The sequence below is a fragment of the Curcuma longa genome, chromosome 3 (assembly GCF_044706935.1).
Source record: "Curcuma longa cultivar G26 ecotype Majalengka, Jawa Barat chromosome 3, ITB_CL_G26_1.1, whole genome shotgun sequence".
Taxonomy (NCBI): Eukaryota; Viridiplantae; Streptophyta; class Magnoliopsida; order Zingiberales; family Zingiberaceae; genus Curcuma; species Curcuma longa.
The window spans coordinates 1,580,061-1,606,639 of NC_133863.1; the positions used below are offsets into that span (position 1 = coordinate 1,580,061).

The following is a 26,579-nucleotide window of genomic DNA, read 5'->3' on the forward strand; positions in this document are numbered from 1 at the left end:
GTGGAAAGAGTTAAACACAGTAGAACTGTCCATGGTCACCTCAATTTTTACAGAAATGGCGCGCTGTATCCGATCCGTAATCATATCTGAACAGAACAAATCCAAGAAATCGAAGACAATCTCTCGATTAAAAAAACCCTAAACAGTCGAGTGACAGCCACAGCAAGATCACGAAAACTGCACCCAGTAGCGAAACCGGGGAAGCCGCCGCACCGTTCGAAACAATCTGGATCGTAAAATTACACTCCGGCGTCGATGGGTTCTGCGTCGTCTCCACCGCCAGTCCCTGGAAGTAGCAGCTCTGCGCTTGCTGGTTCTGCACCTGGAAGTACATGTTGAACGCGAACGACGCATTCCCATTGGCATCCAACCCGTTGCAGCTCGACCCGTACCCCAGTGCCGTGCAATCCGACCTCGAGCACGCGTAGTTGATGTTGTCGCCGAGCTTGCTCAGGTCGCCGCCGCCGCTGAAGACGCACCACCTCTGCGGAAGGTACTGCACGCCGCTGGCTGCCACCGGCAGCATCTCATTCCCCTGCCGGGAGTAATCCAGCGCGAACTTGGGCTGCCCGTCGTACCTAAAGATCCCCCAGTGGCGCTCGAAGTTCCCCGGCATGATGCTCTTCGCGTCCTCGTCGATCAAGCTGAACATGTACACCTCCACGTACTGGTTCGGCCGCCGCGGCGTCCCCTGGTTTGCCGAGAGCTTCAGCAGCAGCCCGTTGTAGAACCGCTGCGCGTACGCCGCCTTCGCGTTCACGTCGCCTTCGGTAGGCCAACCCACCTCCCCCACGATGATCGGCAAGTCCCCCAACCCCACCGCCGTCAGAGCAGACACCAGCGTGTCGAAGTTAGCGTCGAACACGTTGCTGTACTGGATCCCGTTGCTGTCGACCACCGGCGAAGAGGTCCCGTCGAAGAAGGCGTAGTCGACCGGGAAGTTTGGGTTGTCGTAGAGGCTGAGGAAAGGGTAGATGTTGACGGTGAACGGAGCGCCGGAGGAGTGGAGAAAGGAGACGATTTGGGTCATGAGGTCGCTGATGTCGGCGCGGAAGCGGCCGGCGGATGGCACTGGATTACTCGCGGGGGAGTTGTAGACGTCGGCGTTGAGGGGGACGGTGGCCTTGATGCTGTCGCCGACGCCAGCGCTGTTGAGGGCGGCCTGGACGTTCTGCAACGCCGGCAATGTAATATTCAAGAACGAGCCGTTGTAAGTCGTCAGAAAAGGCTCGTTTCCGACTGCAACGTATCTAAAATCAAAGATTCAAGCTTCATTTCCCCCAAATTAAGCTCGAATTTGAGCACAAAATTGTGTAAATTTTCTCACTTGATATTGACGCCTCCCTGGAAATTGTAGCGAGTGACGTTGTGCTTCACCCATTGCCTGGCGGTGTCGTAGTCGATCATGTACCCGAGCATATTGTTTGGAATGGCGACCATGACCTCGATTCCAGAACCAGCGAGGGCGTTCATGGTGGAGGAATCTGCATCGAAAATCTTCACCTTCTGGATCTTATTGGCTTTCAACATTTGCACCACGATCTTTGGAGGCAGAGGATGCGACGCCATGGTTCCCCAGTTCACTCCCAATCCGTTGACTAAAACAGCGCAGATCCCCACGAGGACGACGACGCAAAGCAAAATCCTGTAATCCGACATGGTTCCGACCAGATCTTTCTAAAAAGACCAGATTTCCTGAACTGAGAACCCAAGACGAGCAGAGGCTTCTACTTCACTGGTTCTAAAGTAGATAGGTGTGTGAGATGAACTAGGAAATTGGAATTCTTGGTTCGGGGAGCTTTAGACATCTGGACGAGAGAGATTTGTGGGAGGAGGAAGTGGTTTTAGTTGGAATCAAACAAAGAGGAAAAAGGAATTTATTCTTCTATCTGCCCATTTGTGCAAGAAAAGGACAGGATAGAACAAGAACCACAGGAAGAAAACGGTAGAGGAAGCTCCAAGGCACTTTGACTGCCATGGAAGGCGGAAGAAATTCACAGAGAGCAACCTTGCAAAGACTCGACTTTTATCGTAAGCGGAGCTCAAGAGCTCTGAAACAGAGCAGAACCAGTGAAAATTTTGTTTAGAATTCCAGAGGCAAGAACACTATGAGGAAAAGGTTGGAACTTTTGAGAGTAACTTGAGACGATTCCCACTGCCCAAAAGCAACAGAAAGGTTTCAGCTTTTGACGCACTCCTTTTCCTCTCACTCGATTCGTTTCGGGAAGGAGAGATTAGATCACAGGGCTTCTCTCTTGCAAATCCAACATTTATGAAGAAGGAAATCTCCTAAATATTAGGGGCAAATGGCCAATTAACTTTAACATCAGGTGCGGTTTAAAGATAAAAGCAGTTGGATTCCGACACAAGCCGACGTGGCGGATTTGTCCGTATTTAACAGTGACGGCATCCCACGTTGCGGCGGGTAACGCTGTCGGTCGTAACGGTCAATCTGTTACGTTCCATGGCGTCTTCGCGGATGGGAAAGCGAGGTGGGCGATATATCCGAAAGTTTCGGCCGTTATATTCGAAAGTATTTATGGGTAATATCATATCAAATTGCAGTTAGTTCCATGTAGGATCCAACAAATGCTTCCAAAAGAGAAGCTTAAATGTCCTTGTCATTCTTAGCAATTATTTTTTCAAATCCAATATGTAATTGAATTTTTTAGAAAATTAGCTTTAAAATTTTAAAAAATAATAATCCCCACAATAATTGTTTGTTGGATTATGTAAAATGCTTATTCTTCTTCAAATCAAGCTAAAGAATGGGAGTGATGTTTCATCACATCACATGGTACCTCATCTTTGTGTATAGTTCGTCACTGTTACTACATTGAAATTATGATTTAGAAGGTATTGTTTTTTCCCCGATGTTACACCATCAAAACCATGTAGATCCATTGGCGAGAGAGACTAATTTATACAAATTTATTCGTAATATTATTAATTATATTTATCTTGTTAAATTTTATAAAGATTTACATAATTATGCGAAACACATCACATTTAGTTTTTTGACACTGAGTACTTGATTTTTGATGTGGTCCTCTACTAGTCATCAAGTCTCAACTCATTGATGAGTTGACGATCACCAACCGGTTGGTCTATTGAGAGAAATGATGATGCTTTCGTAGCTTTTAAACATCGATGATTGGAATTTCGACGCATTGCAGGATGATTTCTTTCGAAATGAAAAATTTAAAACGTTAATTATTGAATGAGAAAATATTTATATTTTCAGAGTTATTAATTTTTTTTATAAAATATATTCTAACAAATAAATATTTAGATAAAAAATGATAAGGGTTTTTATTTTGGGAGAAAATATATATATATATGAGTCTTTAAGAAATTGGTGTTTTTTTTATTATAAAAAATTGCTTATCAGGATCAAACGAAATCCAAGGTTTAAATCATTGGAAAGTTGTTTGTTTTATTGAAAATTTGCCCGAACCGGAGATCAAGTCGGCCGGAAGCTTCGACCGGTTGACTTTGACGAGGCCAGAAAAAAGAAAAATTTGCACCAGCCGGGAATCGAACCCGGGTCTGTACCGTGGCAGGGTACTATTCTACCACTAGACCACTGGTGCTTGATGCCTTTTTGTTGTGTTTTAATATATTGTATTATTATATAAATTGGTCATCTAATATAGACAAAATTGTACCAGCATACATGGTGGACTAGAGGATGATCACCATTCAATCTCTCTCAACCCACATCCATACAGTAGGATCCACAGTCATGCAGTTGAGTGTGTTATATTGATTTTATGTTATATTTTTTCATGTTGCATATCATTTCTCTTACAAAAATATCGACATGGCAGAGCGAGCCATGGAACAGCTTCTGATCATAGACCCCAGCAACGCAGGATGGTATGTCCTGATGTCTACATCTATGCATCTGCAAAACAGTGGGATGGTGTTGCTAGGATGAGACTACTGATGAGGGAGCGCAAGATTTCGAAGCCTCCCGGCTGGAGTTCAATCGAGGCTGTAGGCCAAACGCACACCTTCTTCGCGTTCGATAAGTCGCACCCAAGTTCAGACGAGATATACAACTTCCTCAAGGAGCTGGAAGAGACTATGCGCGCCCATGGCTATGTGCCAGAAACGAAGTCTGTATTAGTGAATTTAGACGAGGAAGAGAAGGAAGATCTACTTTGTGGCCACAGTGAGAGATTAGCAATTGCTTTTGGGATCATGAACACAAAAGAAGGGGAGGTGCTAAGGGTTATAAAGAACTTGAGAGTGTGCGTAGATTGTCATACTGCTGCTAAGTTTATAAGCAGGATTGTTACGAGAAATGATACATTACATAAAAACGCAATATGAAAACGCAACATGATACATTATAGACCTTGGTCTCATATTATAGTATATCATACTGCGTTTTCATACTACGTTTTCATATAGTGTATCATTTCTCTTTATCTACATTATTGCATCACTGAGAAGCTTTAATCAGGTGGCTAACTTGGTAAAAAATTTGTTCACTTCTTAGAAAATTATATAATTGCTAGCCAGTGAGACATCAATGCTAAAATACTTATTTTATTTCAAAGTTTAATTAATGCTAAATACTTATTTTATTTTTTTTAGATTTGTCACCTAAATAACTAATTTGTTAATTATGAGTAAATTTTTGGATAATAAGATAAAATTTTAAAAGTATATTTAACACTAGTCTAATACATTTAAAAAGACTAAATAACATTTCTTAAGGAAAGACGAGATTTTTTTGTTTTTCCTTTTGTCAATCAAACGCTATTATTTATTTATTTTAATACATGTACCATACCAAATTCATACTTTCATTCTTTTTTGCTATTATATACACCAATTTGCTTCATATTATTGAGAAGCCCTTTCGCGGAAGCGTTCCTCTTGTCGTTTCACCCTCGAGTCGGTGTCCTGCGTGACCAAGCGGGCGCTTGAACAGACGCCGGCGCTGGACTCCGACTCGGCTCGACGCAGTCTTTTCGTCATACTCGCCGTAGAGCTTCTTCCTTGCAGAGTGCGCTCCTTCGCTGGTGATTTCCTTTTCCCCTTCATTCTCTCGTTTCCTTTGTTCTTTCTTCTCTTTTTCCAGATCTAGATCTAGTTCCCCCCCCCCCCCCCCCAATTGTCTGTTCATCAATTTCGAATCATCTCTGGGAAGATCACGCGTTGGTGTCCGACGCATTGGATGTGGTCCTACGATTCGAAAAATCGTGCGATCCATTCGACTCTTGGTGAGATATTGGAGGATTTGAGAGCTTTGGTCTACTTACTGGTGGGATTAGCATCAGTCTGTTTTGACGGCGAAAAATGAATTTTCTCTGCTGATCCTTGTCCATGCTGGTCACTGGGTGGCCATGACCTGACGATCCTGTATACTTAGTCTCAGGGCCACTTGAATCATACGATATTCTGAATAGTCATTATAAAAACCATTCATATATTATGATGGCAATTTGGTGGACTTCAAATAGATGATAAGGTGAGAATAAAAGGGGAGATGATATGGCGTTGTTTAAACGCGACATGTATTCTATGGTTAGAAGAGTTCAAATGAGAGGGACAGAAGAAGATCAAAGAAAACGCTAGTGAACGCGAAAAATGATTTAATTGATTGAATATTGTATATGATTTTCTTGCATAGAGCTCATTAGAAGAACATGATTCATGTAGCTTAGCAAAATATTTAAGATGAACACTGCTTTACGATGAATTATGAAAATCATTTGCTGAATTTTGTTTTTTCACAATGAATTTGCCATAGGACGGATCCCGAGAAAATTGACATTCTTTATGATTTAAAAAGCTGTTTTTCTTACCAAAAAGTTTAAACGCATAACCTTAAGTGTTTGACGTCAAGATTCCTTTCAGAACATAGCAATGTAAATGCATTGTAAGATGCAAATGAAAAGGTGCCTCATAGGTAAAATCTCATGTTTGCAGTACAGATCAGCTAGTTACGTACTTTGTCAACATTAAAGGCCTTTTATTATTTTGTACCTCATTCAAGTGAATATCCTTGTATTTTCAAAACTATTTCTATCTAACTGTACAGTTTTTAACTTTCCATGCAAGCTTTAAGTCTTATTATTTGTGGGGTTTTAGTCCTGACCTAAACAAGATGGTGCCACAAGCGTATTGAGGTGGTGCAAGGTTGATACCCATCAAAGGAGGAGCAGTGGGAGGAGGAAAAATAGGAAGAGGACATTCTTTGTGTCTTGAGGTGTTGCCACAACACTGCATGCTATCGTGTCTCAAAGAAGCAAGAAAAATGTTGTTCATTTGTTTGCATCTAAAAAGCAGGAAGGAAATGACACGTGTTGTTTGCTGCTTGCATGTTGAAGGAATAAGGATAGGTGATTTTCCTGCCTATGTAAAAAGGGAAGAACCACAACATCTTGAATTAGCAAAGGAAATATTTGCTGGTATTTGAAGGAAGAAGAAGTGCCACTTGAAGAGGAAGATGAGTAGACAAGGTGCTTCTTGTGCCAGACTTGTGATAGTTTTGAACGGCTAGTGAAACCAGAAGTTTTGGTCATGTGCATATGCTTATCATTATTAATGTAGGTTACTTTAGATCTATAACTCAAGTGAGAATCTTCTTAAACTGGTTAGTAGCCTTAATTATTAGATTGAAGATATGAATGACCATGAAGTTCCATGATGAATTTGGTTATCCCGAGTCATGGTTGTCTGTAGAAATTGATTAGCTAGTGAAATTATTGAGATTTTCTCCTCTAACTCTGAATCTCTTTGTGATATTTTTTAAGTGTTCTTCTTTTAAACCTGGTAGGTTTTGCCTTCCATTCTCCAGGGTTAAGATGGTGAAGTTGACAATGATAGCACGTGTTACTGATGGCCTACCATTAGCTGAAGGATTGGATGATGGTCGTGACCAGAAAGATGCTGATTTTTATAAGCAACAAGCTAAGCTTTTATTTAAGAACCTGTCAAATGGTCATTATGAGGCTTCTAGAATGTCAATCGAGACTGGTCCATACTTCTTCCAGTATCCTAATCTTCTGGATGGTTGTTTTTTTTTTCAGTATATCTGAGAACTGGCAAATGGTCCAACATTTGGTCTTTAAATTCTTGTTAAGAAGTTCATTAATATTTAAGGACGATTGTTCTTCTTTTGCAAACTTGTCATAGAAGAACTTTTAAGAGTTTTAGTTATTAGACCATCTTTACTAGTAGGTGAGTATATTTCTCTTGATTGATCCATTTTTGATACATTACATCTTTTTGCAAGTGCTCTTTGTTGAAGATTTGTCTGATCCCATATATAGTTTCAAGACAAGAAGCTTGTTGTTGATGGTTCCATGTGTGACACATATGTGTAACGACCCGGCCCCTCGGCCCCTTGGGCGGCCCAACTAGCGGCCCAATTGGCGGCCCAATCGGCGGTCCCTTGGGCGGCCCAACTAGCGGCCCCCTTGGCGACCCCTATGTCGTCAATCGACGACCCTCGGCCGTGTCGTTACTCACTAGGACTTTCCACCCCTGACCAGTGGATTTTTGCCTCTCACTTGGCTACCAGGATTCATAAACTCTAGTACTTATCCTGGAGGTCTAGAGTTCGAATCCTGGGGGAGGCAAAAATCCACTGGCCAGGGGTGGAAAGTCCTAGTGAGTAACGACACGGCCGAGGGTCGTCGATTGACGACATAGGGGTCGCCAGGGGGCCGCTAGTTGGGCCGCCCAAGGGACCGCCGATTGGACCGCCGTCGGGCCGCTAGTTGGGCCGCCCAAGGGACCGCCGATTGGGCCGCCAATTGGGCCGCTAGTTGGGCCGCCCAAGGGGCCGAGGGGCCGGGTCGTTACAATAAAAAGGCGCCTTTTTATTGTAACGACCCGGCCCCTTGGGCGGCCCAATCGGCGGTCCCTTGGGCGGCCCAACTAGCGGCCCCCTTGGCGACCCCTATGTCGTCAATCGACGACCCTCGGCCGTGTCGTTACTCACTAGGACTTTCCACCCCTGGCCAGTGGATTTTTGCCCCCAGGATTCGAACTCTAGACCTCCAGGATAAGTACTAGAGCTTATGAATCCTGGTAGCCAAGTGAGATTTCACTTGGCTACCAGGATTCATAAACTCTAGTACTTATCCTGGAGGTCTAGAGTTCGAATCCTGGGGGAGGCAAAAATCCACTGGCCAGGTGAAAGTCCTAGTGAGTAACGACACGGCCGAGGGTCGTCGATCGACGACATAGGGGTCGCCAAGGGGGCCGGAGTTGGGCCGCCCAAGGGACCGCCGATTGGACCGCCAATTGGGCCGCTAGTTGGGCCGCCCAAGGGACCGCCGATTGGGCCGCCAATTGGGCCGCTAGTTGGGCCGCCCAAGGGGCCGAGGGGCCGGGTCGTTACAATAAAAAGGCGCCTTTTTATTGTAACGACCCGGCCCCTTGGGCGGCCCAATCGGCGGTCCCTTGGGCGGCCCGACTTACGCGGCCCCCTGGCGACCCCTATGTCGTCAATCGACGACCCTCGGCCGTGTCGTTACTCACTAGGACTTTCCACCCCTGGCCAGTGGATTTTTGCCTCCCCAGGATTCGAACTCTAGACCTCCAGGATAAGTACTAGAGTTTATGAATCCTGGTAGCCAAGTGAGATTTCACTTGGCTACCAGGATTCATAAACTCTAGTACTTATCCTGGAGGTCTAGAGTTCGAATCCTGGGGGAGGCAAAAATCCACTGGCCAGGGGTGGAAAGTCCTAGTGAGTAACGACACGGCCGAGGGTCGTCGATTGACGACATAGGGGTCGCCAAGGGGGCCGCTAGTTGGGCCGCCCAAGGGACCGCCGATTGGACCGCCAATTGGGCCGCTAGTTGGGCCGCCCAAGGGACCGCCGATTGGGCCGCCAATTGGGCCGCTAGTTGGGCCGCCCAAGGGGCCGAGGGGCCGGGTCGTTACAATAAAAAGGCGCCTTTTTATTGTAACGACCCGGCCCCTTGGGCGGCCCAATCGGCGGTCCCTTGGGCGGCCCCCTTGGCGACCCCTATGTCGTCAATCGACGACCCTCGGCCGTGTCGTTACTCACTAGGACTTTCACCCCTGGCCTCCCCAGGATTCGAACTCTAGACCTTCCAGGATAAGTACTAGAGTTTATGAATCCTGGTAGCCAAGTGAGATTTCACTTGGCTACCAGGATTCATAAACTCTAGTACTTATCCTGGAGGTCTAGAGTTCGAATCCTGGGGGAGGCAAAAATCCACTGGCCAGGGGTGGAAAGTCCTAGTGAGTAACGACACGGCCGAGGGTCGTCGATTGACGACATAGGGGTCGCCAAGGGGGCCGCTAGTTGGGCCGCCCAAGGGACCGCCGATTGGACCGCCAATTGGGCCGCTAGTTGGGCCGCCCAAGGGACCGCCGATTGGGCCGCCAATTGGGCCGCTAGTTGGGCCGCCCAAGGGGCCGAGGGGCCGGGTCGTTACAATAAAAAGGCGCCTTTTTATTGTAACGACCCGGCCCCTTGGGCGGCCCAATCGGCGGTCCCTTGGGCGGCCCCAACTCCTGGGGGAGGCAAAAAGCGGCCCCCTTGGCGACCCCTATGTCGTCAATCGACGACCCTCGGCCGTGTCGTTACTCACTAGGACTTTCCACCCCTGGCCAGTGGATTTTTGCCTCCCCCAGGATTCGAACTCTAGACCTCCAGGATAAGTACTAGAGTTTATGAATCCTGGTAGCCAAGTGAGATTTCACTTGGCTACCAGGATTCATAAACTCTAGTACTTATCCTGGAGGTCTAGAGTTCGAATCCTGGGGGAGGCAAAAATCCACTGGCCAGGGGTGGAAAGTCCTAGTGAGTAACGACACGGCCGAGGGTCGTCGATTGACGACATAGGGGTCGCCAAGGGGGCCGCTAGTTGGGCCGCCCAAGGGACCGCCGATTGGGCCGCTAGTTGGGCCGCCCAAGGGGCCGGGTCGTTACAATAAAAAGGCGCCTTTTTATTGTAACGACCCGGCCCCTTGGGCGGTCCCTTGGGCGGCCCAACTAGCGGCCCCCTTGGCGACCCCTATGTCGTCAATCGACGACCCTCGGCCGTGTCGTTACTCACTAGGACTTTCCACCCCTGGCCAGTGGATTTTTTGCCTCCCCCAGGATTCGAACTCTAGACCTCCAGGATAAGTACTAGAGTTTATGAATCCTGGTAGCCAGGATTCACTACCAGGATTCATAAACTCTAGTACTTATCCTGGAGGTCTAGAGTTCGAATCCTGAGGGAGGCAAAAAATTCACTGGCCAGGAGTGGAAAGTCCTAGTGAGTAACGACACGGCCGAGGGTCGTCGATTGACGACATAGGGGTCGCCAAGGGGGCCGCTAGTTGGGCCGCCCAAGGGACCGCCAATTGGGCCGCCAGTTGGGCCGCCCAAGGGGCCGAGGGGCCGGGTCGTTACAATATGAGTTGAGCCCCAATTGATTAATTAGTTTCTATCACTACCAAACCTAAAATTCTTTGCCACTGTAGCTTTTTCTTTTTGAAATTTTGTGGTAATAAAATGTTCAATTATGTATAAAAGTATTCATAGCTTTTATACGATAGGTATGGCCATTTACTATATTTTTTAATTGTGCACATTCTACTATATTTTTCCTTGATTCAATCATTCAGTTACATTATTGAAGGGCGTGTTTGTTACCTTACAATGTGTGATCGGTCTTACCCAAAGAAGCTTGCTTTCCAATACCTGGAAGACCTCAAGAATGAGTTTGAGAGAGTCAACGGGAATCAAATTGAAACTGCTGCAAGACCTTATGCTTTTATCAAGTTTGGTAGAGTTTTCTCCGAGAGTAACAATCATTTACAATAACCTAATTATATCTGAACTCTGATGTTTTGTTGCTTCTTGGTGTTGTATGTAGATACTTTCATACAGAAGACCAAGAAGCTTTATTTGGATACTCGCACCCAGCGAAATATTGCTAAGCTGAATGATGAACTCTATGAAGTCCACCAAATAATGACTCGCAATGTACAGGAGGTTCTTGGTGTTGGCGAAAAGTTAGACCGTAAGTTTTTTAATTTAATTATTGGGTGTAGGTTTGTAAAGAATTTAGTGAAAAATTGCTTAGCCTGTTTTCATTATTAATGCAATTGAGTTTTCTAACTTTGTATTACTGGATTTCCTCTTTACAAAATAGTTTTCTTTAGAACCGCAGTTCTCTTTAGAATCACACTTTTTGTTTGTTTCTCTTTCCTAAGGTTTGAGCTAGTCAAACCGGAAGCTCCATCCTTAAGTGAAACTTCTAAACGCATGGAATTAGATACCATAACATCTTTGTTGTCTACTTCTGCAAATTATTGCATTATGCAATAAAAGCTGAAATTAATCAAGGAAATTGGGGACATTATCAAGAATTTTAAAAAATTTATTCCATTGCATTAAGGCATAGGCCACCAAAATCTTTGCCATTTACCACAACAGGTTTTCATTGCTGATTTTAAAATTTTCAATTATGACCATTGTTTTTAAAATCTGATATGTGAAGCAGTGTCTCCATCCTATTTTATTGGAATCTGTTAAACTCTATGTAATACTAATGTTGTTGACAAAATTTAAATCTGTTAAATCATTTTTTATTACTTGATTTTTGTTTATCTTTGAAATTTGTCATTTGAGAAACTATTTTATAAAAGATTTTTATTTTTATGAAAATTATGGACCCTTTGCAGAGGTGAGTCAATTATCAAGCAGGTTGACATCTGAGTCTCGAATATACGCTGATAAGGCGAAAGATCTAAATCGGCAGGTAAGCATATAAAAAGTCCTTGGGTATAGCCTTTGTGATGTGTAATTAATAAATGCCTTTTTACACACAATGTGTTCTCATTAACTGAATTTTGAATCCTCATCCTCATCCTTGCAGGCTTTGATTCGAAAATGGGCTCCCGTCGTCATTGTTCTCGGAGTAGTAATGTTTCTCTTTTTTATTAGAAAGAAGGTATGGTGAATCCAATGTCGAGATCCCATCTCATGTTGTCTCCATCATGTGCCAATTTTGTGGTTTTGCCCATATCAACATACCTTTAGAATATGACAAAAGTTGAGCTCGCTCAGGCCATATAACTGCAATTAGGTACACTCATCTCCCAGTGAGAACTATCATCTACTGCAATATTAGTTCCATTTTCTAAAAGTTCTTGGTTGGTTCATGATCATCATTTTCTATTTTGTTTTATTTTTCAAATCTGTGTTTAAATCAACTTGTATGAGCTTTGCCATTCCCTACACAGATTAGAAACTGTATCATCTCTGCTTTACTTGAGTATCGGAATTCTTTGATCGAGGTTACATGTAACTGTTGATGCTTGAGTCTTTATCTTGTCTCTGCCTTGGTAAACTTGTTTTTCAAATAAAATCCAAGACCAACGAACACCAGGGTGGCCACCGCAACATTCATTAGCAGTTTCTTCCTCACCTGAGTTAGCTCCGCCACCATGCCACCTGCACCTTGTGCCATCCCCTCACTCCGGCCATCGGTTGGCTTCAAGCTTTCCAACTCTGCCTTGCCATGGCTGGGCTTCAAGCTTTCCAACGGTGTCGTTGGCAGCGCCTTTTTCTTTTGACTATTTGCTTCATCTGCCTTCTTTTCCTTCCCTGTTGCTTCGGTTGCATTGACCCCTGCGGCAGCGGCTGAGTGCTTGTCGGTGGTGGTCGGCTTAGGTGCTGCCTCAATTACGGCAGCGACCAGCTTGGGGAAGAAGATATGGAGTGTATCGTTTTCGAACTTGGCATGCACGCTGTTAATGTCGCAGTTGGCTGATACTTGACAGTTTGTTGAGAATCGCTGCCATTGCTTGCCATCAGTGTCGAGCGGCCGCTCGCCGCTGGCATAGATGTTGCCATGGGTATTTATCTCCACCTTGAGTTGCTCCTTCTTGAATCCTACAACCCCTAAGATCAATTTTTATATAACTGATGATAGATCATGGTTTTCAAAAGATAAAGAAGTTACAATTCGTTCGTTCGTTCGGTTTATTATTCCCTAGCTGGGATATACTCGCAAAGAGTGAGCAATTAAAAGAACTTGCCGGGTAGATGAATAAGAGCAACGTCCAACTTTTCTCCTCGAATCCACTCAAGAAGGGGATTGAAGTCCATGTACACGCGGGGAGGCATGGTTTTTGACTTGGCATCCATCGACGAGATGAACTAGCTAGCTACCGATGTTTACTGATATATATATAGTCTGTCTTCCGAGAAATTGAGAAGGGATCATATGGATGAAGATGATGACATTCCTTGTAATTAGTTTCTTATATATGCATTCATCGTGTTCATAACATTGCTTGGGATGGTGGATCTATCATTCAACAAGCGAATTGGATTTGTCTTTGGAATGAGGTATTCTCTGGTGGGGTTTGTCATTTGATCCATGTATACGTTCCTTAGCTGCTTAGCCAACTTCTTGAATGGGAAAATTAAGAGGAGAGAGATCCTTCTTTACCTCGCATGCACGTTTTTGATTTGAAGAGAGAACTGATACTTTACTTCTTGTGTGGAGAGAATTTTTTTAATAGATTTTTAAAGTGATTATTTTTTTTGATAAATTAAGTATCCATTTATGATTCAATTAATTCTGAAGGTAATCAATTAGTTTCATGAAAATTTCTCACCGTAAAATGTGATCAATCATAAAAACATAAGTGGGAGGAGTGAAAGTGATAAAATAATATAGCTAAATGATAAAATATATTTTTTATGCATCCTTTTCTTTTCCCTATCTTCTATAAGGGGGCAGATTAATGACAAGTTCACTTAATTTAAAACCAAGATAGAATTTCTCTTAAATCTTTTAATTGAGTTTTTTTTCTTAAAGCAAGAGCTTTTATCTTTTAATCGATTTCTGAATATACATATAAGGTTAATTTGAAATATATACTTGTTAAACAATCTAGTAATTTGTATTCCTTGAGTTTGTTTCAGAACTAATGTTTCATTTTCTCCATTAATATTGATTTTAAGATAATATTAGGCAGGTTAAGGTTAAGGTTAAGGTTGTTATACATCATCAAAAGTGCATAAAATGGTGATGGGAAAAAAAATTAAAGAACCTTTAAACACTTCACCTTAATTAACTTGTAGTACAAAAGAAGCCATTACATAATTATGTATATGCAAAACTTGCACTAAAACCATAAATTTTATTTTTCTTCAAGAAACACAACTTAATCTTGAGTGATTATAAGATCTAATGTTCAAACTTAAATATCATTGTCCAAAATTTTAGAAATTAGGCCCGTGCAAGCCATTTGACTTCTATCTTCTTAAATAAACACTTAGTTTCCAAAGCTCAATTACCTTGTTACCATTCAATTAGATAAAATTTACAATAGTAAACATGATCAAATGATCAAATAATATGTATGGCACTTTGAATATATATGTAAATAGGTAATAAGAACTAGATATCTCACTTTAACTTAATATTTAATATGATACAATATAAAGCCTAGCACCTACTTAGTAGCTATAGCCTAGCTAGGAACCTTCCACTCACTTTCCTAATTTGCCTTGGCTAAAAAGATATTGTGCACTCATTTTGATGCGTATATGGAATGAGTAATTGACCATCCTTAATATTTATTTGTGTAAAAATATACAGTGGATCGAATTTATTTTTCATTCATGGAACTATATATATATATATATATCGAGCCCAATCTCACAAAGGAGTGATCAATGATTGGTCAAAATTCAAAAAGATGAAAGGGGTCCAATCATACCATTGCAATGGAAATTGAAATGAAGGTGGATGAGCGTGATTAAAGCATAAAGGAAGAGAAACTTGAGACAAAGAAAAGAGGAGGAACCAAAAGGACGTGGACCCCCTTCCAAGATTAATGAGTAAAAAATAAAGTAGAAGGAAGCCAACGTTTGGATTGACAATCATTTCCAATTTGATGTGCTCCTCATTTGGTGCCACCCTACTACTGTTGTCTTGAATGATCATTCATCAATTACTTTAGCACAAAACAAAAGTAGCTAGTTTGAACTAAATTAAAGCTTCTATATATTATTAACTTCTATTAGAATCACTAACTTCTATATATTTTTGTTATATATAGAGAGTACTCAACCATACTAAAGTCTACTAGTCAATTAGAATCATCAAAATATCACTTCAAATCCCTTAAAATCAAGCTCTAGCTCTCATGTGATTAGTGTGAACTAATCTAATTACATATATTAGCTCTACTTAATAAAGGATCGATCCCCCCAACTTTTAAATGGAATCTTGCCTCCACCTTAGCAAGTGGTGAGCCTTGTGCTTTCTTTCAGCATCATTCTAACTCAGTGACTCTCATGCAATCAGATTAGACAAAGAAAACTCATGCTTACACACATGGATGCATGAGAGGAAAAAAAAAAGAAGAGAGAGGAAGAACTTAGAGAGATGGGCACGTAATAAATATAATATATATTCATGATCAGTAAGATATACTAGTGTTGATGCAATACTGAATATTAATTAGATTCTGTATTAATTTGGCTCTGAGAGTTTTGATTTAAAGATTTTGGTCGGTGAATCTTTTCCTTTTTCACTTTGCTTTATGAATCTCCCAATCCACCTTCAAGGCTTCAACTATCACTTCCTCCTTTTTGTATAATTAAAACCCATATTACTACACGCAGCCTAATGCTCGAGTGCCTGTAAAAGCTAGCTACGCAAAGGTAGTGGAAGAGAATTGAGTTTTTAATTTAATTAATTAGTTTTGGCCATAACTTTTATTTTATCTTCCTCAGTGCAGCTGCAGTCATATGACCTCTCTGTCATCTCCATTCCTATGCTTTTCTATCCTCTATATATAATTTACTCTCTGTCTCCCATTCTTTATATGTAGCCTTCTTCCTCCTTAGCCAAAATTTTGAGATTCCACTGATTATTTTGAGTGAGCGAGTTAGAGAGAAAGAGAGAGAGAGAGAGAGAGAGAGAGAAGTGGGTGTTTGGAATGAAGTTTGATTCAAGATCTTCTCAAGAAAAAAGGAAAAAAAGAAATCAAAGCAGGATTTGAGTTTAGTGAAGATCTCGGACCAGGCTTCATTCCTCACACCTTACTTCTGGAATATATATTAACCAAATAAGGCTGAATCTGCAACAGGTAAATAGCTAGTCATGGCCACTTGTTTTCTTCTCGGATTAATATTATTAAAAAAGCACTTGTCTTACTCGTTCTTATCAGTTTAATTTGATACATAGATTATTATGTGAAAGTTAACTTGTTTTGTTTTTGTTATATATAATCGAGCATTCGAGCTTATATATACAAAATTCTATATGCAAACTTGAAGAATAAATTAAAAACTAGGGTTTTCTAGTTCATACTGTAATTTATTGTTCTCATCAATTTGATATATACGCTATTATGTGAAAGTTCATCTTACAATATTGAAAAAGAATCGTGTATGTTGCTTTAGAAAAAGAAAAACAGATTACAGAGAAATCATTTGTTTTATTTTCTTATATTTGATCTTATATCTACAAAAAAAAAAATTACATGTATTGCAAATTTGAAGATGAAAAAAAAAGGTTCATACATGGAAGTTCATACGGCAAGATTATTGTTATGATAATTTTTTAGATTATGTTTGAGCTTAATTATCTGTAACGAAAATATAATATTCTCAAATAAGTTGAATGGTAAAATAGAAAACTTAAAGTTTGTTTTGATCAGTTTGATAGATTATTTAAAGTCCATCTTACAATGTTAGGAAGTCTTTTTAGAAAAAAAAATTAATTTTGTAAGGGATATCAAATTGGTTTCATGCATATTAGCTGATTTGCTTTGATTTATCAAAAAATTAGGTCTCATCTAACATTTTTTACATTGAAACGTTTGATATATTAATTAATAAGATCAAATTTATCACTACTTTGCAACACAATGTATCTAAAAAGAATATAATATAATTAATCAACAATATATGGAGAGATCCTAGAGAAAATAATTAATAGAAACATAACTAGAGTAAAATGCGAGATAAATAATGTTAGTTTTCTTAAATAATTTTTTATTTTTTTTTTTTTTCCTTTATGTGTCAATATATATACTGTAAACAATTAGAGCTTAATTATTTAATTTAGCAGATTGAAAATGTATAATTGAGCGACCAATTAAATTACAAACGAAGTTAGATAAACTCCTTCTCCTGATGTTGGAGAAGTATGCTCGATCATCTCATGATGATGGAAGTCCATTCTAGATTTCAAAACTTGAAAGAGGTGAATTTATAAAGGAGAAGGTTAAGGGTATGAACGTTATAGAATTGAAGCAATTGTGATCTAGATGATGGAGAGGAAGGAGAAGAAAATAATAATATTATCAATAATAAAGAATATACATGTATATTAACTTATTTTTTAAAATTATTTTTAAACTTTTATCAATATCAAAATATCTTTAAAAATTTTGTTTGCTATTGAAATGTTCCCTTGCTGGCATTTTCAATAAAAAAATAAAAGTATTGAAACATAATTTGATATTAATAAAATTTAAAGGTAATTTATTTCATAGATTATATTTTGAATAATTATTTTAAACAGAATATGCTTTTTAAAAGTTTCTCATAATTTCTTTCAAACATGGTAATTATAAATATAAAAATCATCATACGTACTAAAAGATATTCAGAAACCGGTTAAACATTTCACATTTCATGTTAAAAGATTGATCCTCACGTGTGTGTGTATATATATATATATAATATTTATTTCATGAGGAAATAGAACATAATATATATTCAAGTTTTAAAATGAAATTAAAATTATTTTCTAATTGCTCAAAAATTGATGCAGTCCCAAGATATTAGAAAACACTTTTTTTTTTATCGTTTTTCTTAAACTATTTCTTTTAATTTGAAAATTTTAAACTCAAATTATTCTATCCTCAATCAGTACTCTACATTGTTATTCAATCGACAGTGCACTTGGAGTATCATTTTATACTTCATGCATGGTATAAGTTGTCAATTAAGGATTACTTCATAGACAAGTTGTTAGAACACCTTTTAAAAGATTAAGCGGTACTATCAGGTCGAACAAGCCATTTTTATACTCATACGTTTCAGAACCTTCAACTAATTAGTGCCATAATATATCGATATTTGTTCAATTCCTTGTTATATCATCTCTTCAACAGTACGGTATGCATTTCAAGCTGGAATAATCTTACTGATCTGTGAAATGGTTTCAGGGTGAAACATTCTACGATGAGCATTCTTATATATATATAATAACTATTACGTGCTGCGTTAGTTTTCTAAATGCCCATAGCTGACATTTTCTGTAATGTGCATGCCAATATCTGCCTTTGTTCTTTTACTTGATTGCTTGTGTTATATTATATTATAAGCTTGTGTGATGCATGCACATAAGCTTGCAATATGTTAAAAAAGTGTCAATCTCTTTTCTCTGTTAGATCCATCCTGAAAACTGTTAGTTGATCAGGGAGGGAATCCTTGCTTGAGCAAAACATTTTGTATCATATGCCTACTCAGCATTCATATGCCTGCTCAGCAAAGGTGCCTCTACAATTATGGTATGGTAGTCGAGTTGGAATGGAGTCGAAATGCATTGCAAACAAAGAACATTTGCATCATATATCACGCTGTTCTTATCAACATGATTAGTAATCTTCTCAGCTGATAATTTTTACAGTTTTCAGGCCTTTGTCATCTCAGATTGGGAATCAGTCGACCATTTGCAAATTACACTTAACTCAGTGCAAGCTGGAATCTCTGCCGGTATTGATATGGTCTGTATCAATATTTTTCTATCAAATAAACTGTAATTTCTATTTGAACGTTAGTGATTACTCTACACTTTATGATTCTGAGTGTATCATCCCTCTTTCTGGCAGGGCAGGTCATGGTTGATGGTTCCACACAACTATATTGATTATACTGATACCTTGACCTCCCTAGTTAACACAAATTATTGAAAATATTTTACCTTCACTCTATGTAGAATGTGCACACGCAGACACATTGTATTTCTTAGTTTGACATTGCCATGGGTATTTGCTAGCCATTCTAACTTGGGCCTTCCACGTTATGAGCATTGAGCATTTTCCCCTTGTGCCAATTCAATTTTGATTGCTTTGGATGAGATGATTTCATCTACTATTCTTTGCAAAGCTGCAGCAAAGCAAGTTGTACTGAGTAAAGAGAATGTTAAATTGCAGAGTTCTTGTCGCTTTTTTGTAGTTGAACTTGAATGTTTCAGGTTGGGATAACCAATTGCAACAGACAGATGAGACATCATAAAGCAAGTTGGTTGGCTTTATCTAAAATTTATCCATTCTTTGCACAACAGATGCAAAAAGCATGGAACAAGGACATTTACAACGGAAATTCAGTCACTTGATTCAAGTTTGTGATTATTGTCATCTACAGAAAATTACTTGAGCATAGAAGTAAAATTATCATAACAAGAGGTCATCATCTAAAGGCCAAGCTGCATTGTATTTACTTTTCCTTGGAATTTTCCACCTGTTGAACTGCCTCTGCTTCTGTAATCAGTTTCAAAATATCATTTTTCTTTGTCTGCAGAACTTCCATCTTGGCTTCAATCTTCTCTAACTTCTCTTTAAGCTTTTCTAAATCCATGTTCTTCTCCTTCCCTGCTTTGCCTTTTTCCTTCTGTTTCTTGTCTTTTTCCTTTTTATCCTTTTTCTTTCCATCTTCACTTGCATCCTCTTTGCTAGCATCTGTCTCTCTGTCCTTCTGTTTGCCTGAATCATCACCAACTTCTATTTTTCTCTTCTTTTGCTTCTTGTGTTTTTTATCTTCTGCATTTTCTTCTTTTTCTACCTCTTCATCTTTCTTTTTATTTTCATTTGATCCATCATCATCCTCACCGATACTTTTCTCCTTCTCCTTCAATTCATCTTTGTCGTTTATTTCTTTCTTCTTCCCTCTCGATTCATCATCTTTGTCCTTGGTTCTCTTTTTGTCTTTCGGTTCATCTTCTTCATCTTTGCTTTTCTTCTCTTCCTTCAAGTCATCATCTTCATTCTTCTTGTTCTTTTTCTTTATTTTGATTTCATCAGCTTCATCCTTGATTTTCTTCTTCTCCTTTTCTGTCACCTCATTATCATCCTCACTCTCATCTTTGCTTTTCTTCTTTTCCTTCGATCCTTCATCTTTATCCTTATTTTTCTTCTTTTTATCCTTCAATTCATCATCTTTGTCCTTAGTTTTCATTTTGTTTTCTGATTCACCTTCATCATCCTTGCTTTTCTTCTTTTCCTTTGGTCCATCCACCTCATCTTTGCTTTTCTTCTTTCCCTCCGACACATCTTTCGTTTTCTTTTCTTTGGAATCATCCTCTTCATTCTTGTTCTTCGTCGTCTTCTTGTTGTCCTCGCCTTTTTTGTCCTTTTTCTTCTTTTCTTTTGATTCATCATCTTCATCCCCACTGATCTCATGTTTATCCAACATCTCCTTGTGCTGCTCCTCGTCATCCTTATCCTCACGCTTGATCTTCTCTTTCTCTACAGTTTTTGTGCTTATTTCAATCTCCAACTCTTCCTTCTCCTCCTTTTCTGTACTTGCATCAATCTCTTTTGCTTTGACCTTCACATGAAACTCTTCTTTTACTTCCTCTACCTTGGCATTGCCTGCAGTGTCACATTTATCCTCCATTTTACCAGAAATGTATTCCAACCTGAATTGAAACCTGAGAGTAACGAAATGGAATTTAATCTCCTAAAGAAATTTATCAGATTACAGTTTAGCAGAACCATTAAACTGTGAACAACATCTATAAATTAAAACTACAAATAAAGATTAATTTATAGAACAGATCTGGATCCTCTGTTGACAGATCCAATAAAGCAGTAAGATCGCCATCTCCAGCTTGATCAAAAAACAATTTCCAGCCTAACACAAAATACTTAGACTAGTGTTGATGAAGTGTCTATGCAAGTAAAACCTTAATGAAAACGGTAATCACCACTAATCCGACACTCTTTTGGCCTAAGGTTCAAATGAAGAAAGAAATCGCCGACCAGAAAAAAAAATCCCACCCGAAAGAACGAGATCTTACGTTACGATCAAACAAAAGAAGCTTACTTCCTCTAAATCTGAACATTCTGCAAACACTATATTGCAAAATTATGAAAACCTACCCAAAAAAAAAACACGAACAAGAAGGAAGCTCTTCACTGGAAAGAAACAAATCGCACCTTGATGGAGACGGGAGAAGGCTCGAACAGCGAGATCTGCTGGTCTAATCCGGAGTCTCTATCTTACGTTGCCATTAATAGGAAGGTTCTCTTGGACGTGGCATTCTCTGAATGCGGCACGCGCTCACCAAGCAGAGTCAAGGATTAACTAGATTGGAAATGGGCCCATTGGGTCTCTATGAGCTATTGGGCCTAGCCCAACAAAGGCCCGTTCTACTTCGCTGGTTACTGCCTTCCAATTTCCAAATCTCACCTCCGAAGATCCTTCCGCGTCGCACCTCTCCACTTTCGCCCCCACCGTCGCTGCAGGAGCCACTCTTGCCTTCAATCTCCGACCCGTCGCTGCGCCTTCCCTTTGCGACCTGCGGAGATATCCGGTATTCGGCGGCCGTCTGTCCTTCTTGATGTCTTGTTCCCTCTCGCTTTGATCGCTTGGAGTGGATCGACTGATCTTTGCTTCTGTTATAGGTCTAGGGTTGGAGGGAAATGTAGCACTGAATTAGTGGTTAAGGGCGTTCATAGGGAGGTGTCGAAGGAGTTCATTGCGGAGCTAAAGGATATATTGCAAGTAATGTCTGTGATTATTCACATCATGTTCAGAAATATTTGGTTCTAGAAGGTTATGGATTACTTTGTGGTTGTTGGTGCACAGAATAATCTGGCACTTGATTTTGAAGAGAGCTTTTTTCATGGGAAGCCGCAGAGCAGCTTCCACTGCACTTTGAATGTTCCTGATGTTATCGTCTTCCCTAGGTATGTATTGTGTTAAATGCATTCATAAGGTTTGTAATGCGCCACCAATAGATATTTTTTTACATTGGCTAACATTTGCACATGGAGTTATAATAGCTGCAATAATGCGCTTGCATCAAACACTCTTTTATCCTTCTTTTAGTTCAGTAGAAGCAGAGGTATGACTATAAATTCATAAATTTTTGGTATATAACCAAGCATGACATTTGGACTCTTGTATTATTTACTATTTGTCAAGTGTCCTTTCATTTAGTTCAAGTGATGAATATGTAACGACCCTCCTCCTTTCTAATAGGGGGATGTTACGTATATCTTATCATTATTAAATTATTGGTAGAAAATCCAATAGATAAATTCTATCAAAAGGAATATTCTTATAACGGAATAAAACAACTGTTCAATTTGCGATGCATGCGGAAGCCATTGATATAAAATACATAATTGATATAAGGTGTTTATTCATTTATTTATTCTAATCCGCGGTTCCGCCGCCACACACATCGAACACTGCTCCTGCTGCCTCCCGTTGCTTAACACTTTTCTTTACCTCTATCTGCAGTATAAGGAATGCAACTATAAGCAAAGCTTAGTAAGTACATACCTAATCTCACAAAACAACGGAAATCATTGCATGCTTTCTTAGTAATTAAACAGGAAATAACTTGTAGTTATGAAGTCATGTACTTAAGCAGAAACTACCTGAACATGGAAATATTTGTATTGCATAGAAAATTTCTTAGCTTCTTTATAATTGAAAGTCATACGTTTGAATTGTAACGACCCGGCCCAGCCCATTTGGCGGTCCATTCGGCGGCCCATTTGGCGACCCTTGTGGTCGTCGACCGTCGACCGTCGGCTCGTCGACCGTGTCGTTACTCATCCGGCCCAGCCCATTTGGCGGTCCATTCGGCGGCCCATTTGGCGACCCTTGTGGTCGTCGACCGTCGACCGTCGGCTCGTCGACCGTGTCGTTACTCATCTGGACTTTCCACCCCTGGAAGTAGATTTTTGCCTTCCCCAGGATTCGAACTCTAGACCTCCAGGCTAAGTACTAAAGTTTATGAATCCTGGTACCAAGTGTTCTCGATGGGCGAACCTTTGGCCCGATACCCGCCTCTTAAAAGTAAAATACATTTCTTATACTTCTTATATCATGCAATTTGGAAGAAACAATTTACACTTGCTTTAACTTAAAATGATGTCATGGAAAGAATACTTTATGCATGCTCTATCAAATCATATTGTGGAAACAATAAAGAAAGTAACGGAACAACTCATACTGCAGGTGAGAAATGTACTTACCTTGTCCGTTCACTAAGATTTTAACGCTAAGGTTTATGAAACCGGAGACCTTCTCCGATGTGCTCTAGTACCTTCTTCGCGCGACCTAACAAAAATCATAACTATAACTTAATCGAAATCATTAACCTAATCTAATTACTCAATTGGGTCAAGAGTTAATCTTACCCCAAATCTACTTACTATTTCCAATTTATCTATTTAATTTGATTGCTTCATTAATCCTTCACCACTAAACCTAACTTAACCAATTCACTAAGATTAATGGAACATTAATTAGTTAACGGATTAATTAATCACACTAATTAACTACTTAATTAGGTTAACAAGTAACTAACTAATTAAACTGATTAACTAAATCATTAGTTAGGTTTATAATCCAATTAACTAGATTAACTTTCTGAATCATTGATTAAATCAACATTCATTACTTGATTAACCTTAACTAATGAACCAATTAATTCGATTACATTAATTAACCTAAATATCCTAATTACCAATATAGATGAACAACCTTATTAACTTACCAATCAAATAATGTTAAGCACTAATTAATCTACCTTCATCCGCCGAATCATTATACCTAATTAACTTACTGATTAATCAACTAATTAATTAATAGCTTAACTAGTAATCAATTCACTTACCTTAATTAATTAACTCAGTTAATTAATTATTAAACCCGTCTTCTTCCTCGCGTGAATCCGCAGAACAGGGGTGGCGTCGGCTCCGGCGTCGACTGGACGAGGATGCAGGCGGCGCGTGCAGGGGAAGACGGCGGCGCGGGGCTTCCGGCGACGGAGGTGCGGCGGTGCTGTGCAGAGCAGAGGCGTCGCGGTGCTGCAGGCGGCGGCTTGGTTGTCTTCACGCGGCGGACGCGAGCAGAGGGAAAGGAGGAGTGGTGGCTAGGGTTGGGTCGTGGCTTCTCTTATAGCTTCCTCCTCGTTCCGTTCCGCGTTTTCCGCCGGCGGAATCGGGCGGCGGGTTGGCGGACGCAGTCCGCGCGGGCGGCGGACGCGGCTCGTGGGCGCGAGTCGCGCGGAGAGAGAGGCGGCGTTTATTTGAGGAGTGCACAGTAACTTTACCCAATTAAATCTAAACTACCGGCTAAATCCTATTATAACGATTGAACCGAACCGGGTTCAATTTTGGTTCACTTGGTTTATTAACCAAACGATCTCCGATTTGATCCAAACAAGTTTTGTTGGATTTGTCTTCGCGAGACAAACCTTTTTATCCATTTTATTTTATTAAACTCTCTTCTATTGTTTAACTAAAGTACTTTTATTAGAATTTTAAATATAATTAAAATCCCTAAAAATAGGGAGAAATAATCGGGGTGTTACAACTCATATCTTCTTTACATTCCCACGTGGCTTCCCTGACCCTTGGGTTTGCCAAAAGCTATCTTAATTGCTTCATCAACTGAGATAACTAAACTCATTCTATTAGTTGGTAATTCATCCTGGGTTAACTAACTAATCAGTCAATTACCTGTTTTGCTTAGTGCTATTACAACATCTCCCAAAAAGATTATAGGAACAACAATGTTGATATTCCCATCTCTATTAAATTATGATACGAACTTCCTTTTTCATATCTCCTCCCCATTTGGACAATCAACTCTAATAGGGCTCATCATTTGGCTCAGTATTAACACGTCTTCTAGCCATCTTTTCTATTCATACATGACAAGTAATACTAAAGTAACCTTTTATTCAATTAATCGTTCATTATCTTACATACCTATACATATATATGAACATGTCTAAGTCGAAGGTTCCTCTTATGCTATGCATAAGGGCGGATAAGGTCAACGGTAAATTTTAAAAAATCTTGCATCTATTAATCATGCATAACTTAATAATTATTCTTAGGCTAATGAAAAACATGTCTAAAATCATTCGCTAGGCTAATCATAATAGCTAGGGTTGACTTAAGCATCATACTTGAGGTTAATAATCATAAGCATGTCTAACCTAAAATCATACTAATCATAAAAGAAAGTAAAGCCTACGTATACTTTCTTACTTGGAAAGCGGCAGGATTGATGCTGATGTGAGTGTGACGGAAGGGCGGAGCCGGCTCTGATACCATTTGTAACGACCCTCCTCCTTTCTAATAGGGGGATGTTACGTATATCTATTGTCATTATTAAATTATTGGTAGAAAATCCAATAGATAAATTCTATCAAAAGGAATATTCTTATAACGGAATAAAACAACTGTTCAATTTAAGATGCGGAAGCCATTGATATAAAATACATAATTGATATAAGGAGTTTATTCATTTATTTATTCTCAAACTCTAGAATTGTTTCTCCTCTTTGGACATTTCTAAATATATTCTTAGGCATGTGTTTATCTTTCTTCAATAGTTTCCCTAGGTTCCCAATTACCCTCCTATTCTTGGATCAGATAGTCTTATCATGAACCTTTGTCCTAGGGTTATGATGACCATTTATACTACATATACCTTAAGCTAAAATCATGCATAGGTAACTACAACAATGAAGCTTATATCCTTAGATGGGATTGGCCGTATTTTATCCTCTATTATATCGTCCATAATAAAATAATTTTTTTTTTTTTTTTATAGCTAAGTCCCCCTTTTTTTTCTTTTTTTTTTTCCAGATTGATATGTCTATCAAAGTTCTATGTAAAGATAAAGCTAGGAAAACTTTCATTCCTTTCACTCATTCCTATCAATCATAACATTTTCTAAAGTCTTCTTATCCTCCTACTCCTCAGTAAGATGGTACGACGAAACAGAAAAGTCAATACCTTATTGACACTACTAAAACTTCATTATTACACATGCATGTATCACTTTCATTTTGGATACAAACAATAATCTCTCTACATGTCTAACTTAAAATTCATTCTTTGTGTTAATCATAATAAGCATGCCTAACTTAAGAATCATTTTTTTTTTAAAGGCTAATAATAAACATGCCTAACTTAACAATTATTCTTTGACTAAAAGAAAGAATATTGTAAAAACCCTCCTCCTTACTACTAGAGGGATGCTACTTACTTTATCATTTTTCAATTCTAAATAGAAATTCCACTAGCTAAATTCTATCAAAATCTTGCATCTATTAATCATGCATAACTTAATAATTATTCATAGGCTAATGAAAAACATGTCTACTTAAAATCATTCGCTGGGCTAATCATAATAGCTAGGTTTGACTTAAACATCATGCTTGAGGCTATTAATCAGAAGCATATCTAACATAAAATCATACTAATCAAAATTAAAGCCTAAGTATACTTCTTACTTGGAAGCGGCAGGATTGATGCTGATGTGAGTGTGACGGAAGGGCGGA

At 39.5% G+C, this 26,579-nt stretch overlaps 5 protein-coding genes, 1 long non-coding RNA gene and 1 other non-coding gene across 9 annotated transcripts; 3 read left to right on the forward strand and 4 right to left on the reverse strand.

Moving 5' to 3' along the window:
• Nucleotides 1–8: 8 nt before the first annotated feature.
• LOC141823361 (glucan endo-1,3-beta-glucosidase 8-like) lies at nt 9–1,862 on the reverse strand. Its single transcript, XM_074710636.1, has 2 exons — nt 1,328–1,862; nt 9–1,250 (listed from the first exon to the last, which is right to left on the reverse strand). Exons 1-2 carry the CDS (start codon nt 1,657–1,659, stop codon nt 128–130), a joined length of 1,455 nt encoding a protein of 484 aa, XP_074566737.1. The 5' UTR covers nt 1,660–1,862; the 3' UTR covers nt 9–127.
• Nucleotides 1,863–3,522: 1,660 nt separating this feature from the next.
• TRNAG-GCC (transfer RNA glycine (anticodon GCC)) lies at nt 3,523–3,593 on the reverse strand. The gene has a single exon. It is a non-coding gene; the product is annotated as a tRNA-Gly (tRNA).
• A 283-nt stretch (nt 3,594–3,876) lies between these two features.
• LOC141822987 (pentatricopeptide repeat-containing protein ELI1, chloroplastic-like) lies at nt 3,877–4,338 on the forward strand. The gene has a single exon (XM_074710273.1). The coding sequence runs from the start codon at nt 3,877–3,879 to the stop codon at nt 4,336–4,338; it is 462 nt and encodes a 153-aa protein (XP_074566374.1).
• Nucleotides 4,339–4,882: 544 nt separating this feature from the next.
• On the forward strand, nt 4,883–12,329 carry LOC141823363 (25.3 kDa vesicle transport protein SEC22-1-like). 2 transcript variants are annotated; one of them, XM_074710638.1, is made up of 6 exons: nt 4,883–5,036; nt 6,797–7,012; nt 10,618–10,778; nt 10,869–11,015; nt 11,680–11,756; nt 11,874–12,329. In XM_074710638.1, exons 2-6 carry the CDS (start codon nt 6,825–6,827, stop codon nt 11,955–11,957), a joined length of 657 nt encoding a protein of 218 aa, XP_074566739.1. In that variant the 5' UTR covers nt 4,883–5,036; nt 6,797–6,824; the 3' UTR covers nt 11,958–12,329. The 2 variants fall into 2 exon arrangements, with proteins under 2 accessions (XP_074566739.1, XP_074566740.1); XM_074710639.1 differs by having other exon boundaries at nt 6,818–7,012.
• Nucleotides 12,324–13,147, reverse strand: LOC141823362 (uncharacterized). The gene is made up of 2 exons (XM_074710637.1): nt 13,039–13,147; nt 12,324–12,892 (listed from the first exon to the last, which is right to left on the reverse strand). Exons 1-2 carry the CDS (start codon nt 13,145–13,147, stop codon nt 12,324–12,326), a joined length of 678 nt encoding a protein of 225 aa, XP_074566738.1.
• Nucleotides 13,148–15,826: 2,679 nt separating this feature from the next.
• LOC141822773 (uncharacterized) lies at nt 15,827–18,969 on the forward strand. 2 transcript variants are annotated; one of them, XR_012601354.1, is made up of 4 exons: nt 15,827–16,110; nt 18,456–18,546; nt 18,666–18,762; nt 18,868–18,969. It is a non-coding gene; the product is annotated as an uncharacterized LOC141822773 (long non-coding RNA). The 2 variants fall into 2 exon arrangements; XR_012601353.1 differs by lacking the exon at nt 18,456–18,546.
• A 282-nt stretch (nt 18,970–19,251) lies between these two features.
• On the reverse strand, nt 19,252–21,229 carry LOC141824970 (uncharacterized). The gene is made up of 2 exons (XM_074712320.1): nt 21,196–21,229; nt 19,252–20,687 (listed from the first exon to the last, which is right to left on the reverse strand). The coding sequence occupies exon 2, from the start codon at nt 20,651–20,653 to the stop codon at nt 19,475–19,477; it is 1,179 nt and encodes a 392-aa protein (XP_074568421.1). The 5' UTR covers nt 20,654–20,687; nt 21,196–21,229; the 3' UTR covers nt 19,252–19,474.
• Nucleotides 21,230–26,579: the final 5,350 nt, after the last annotated feature.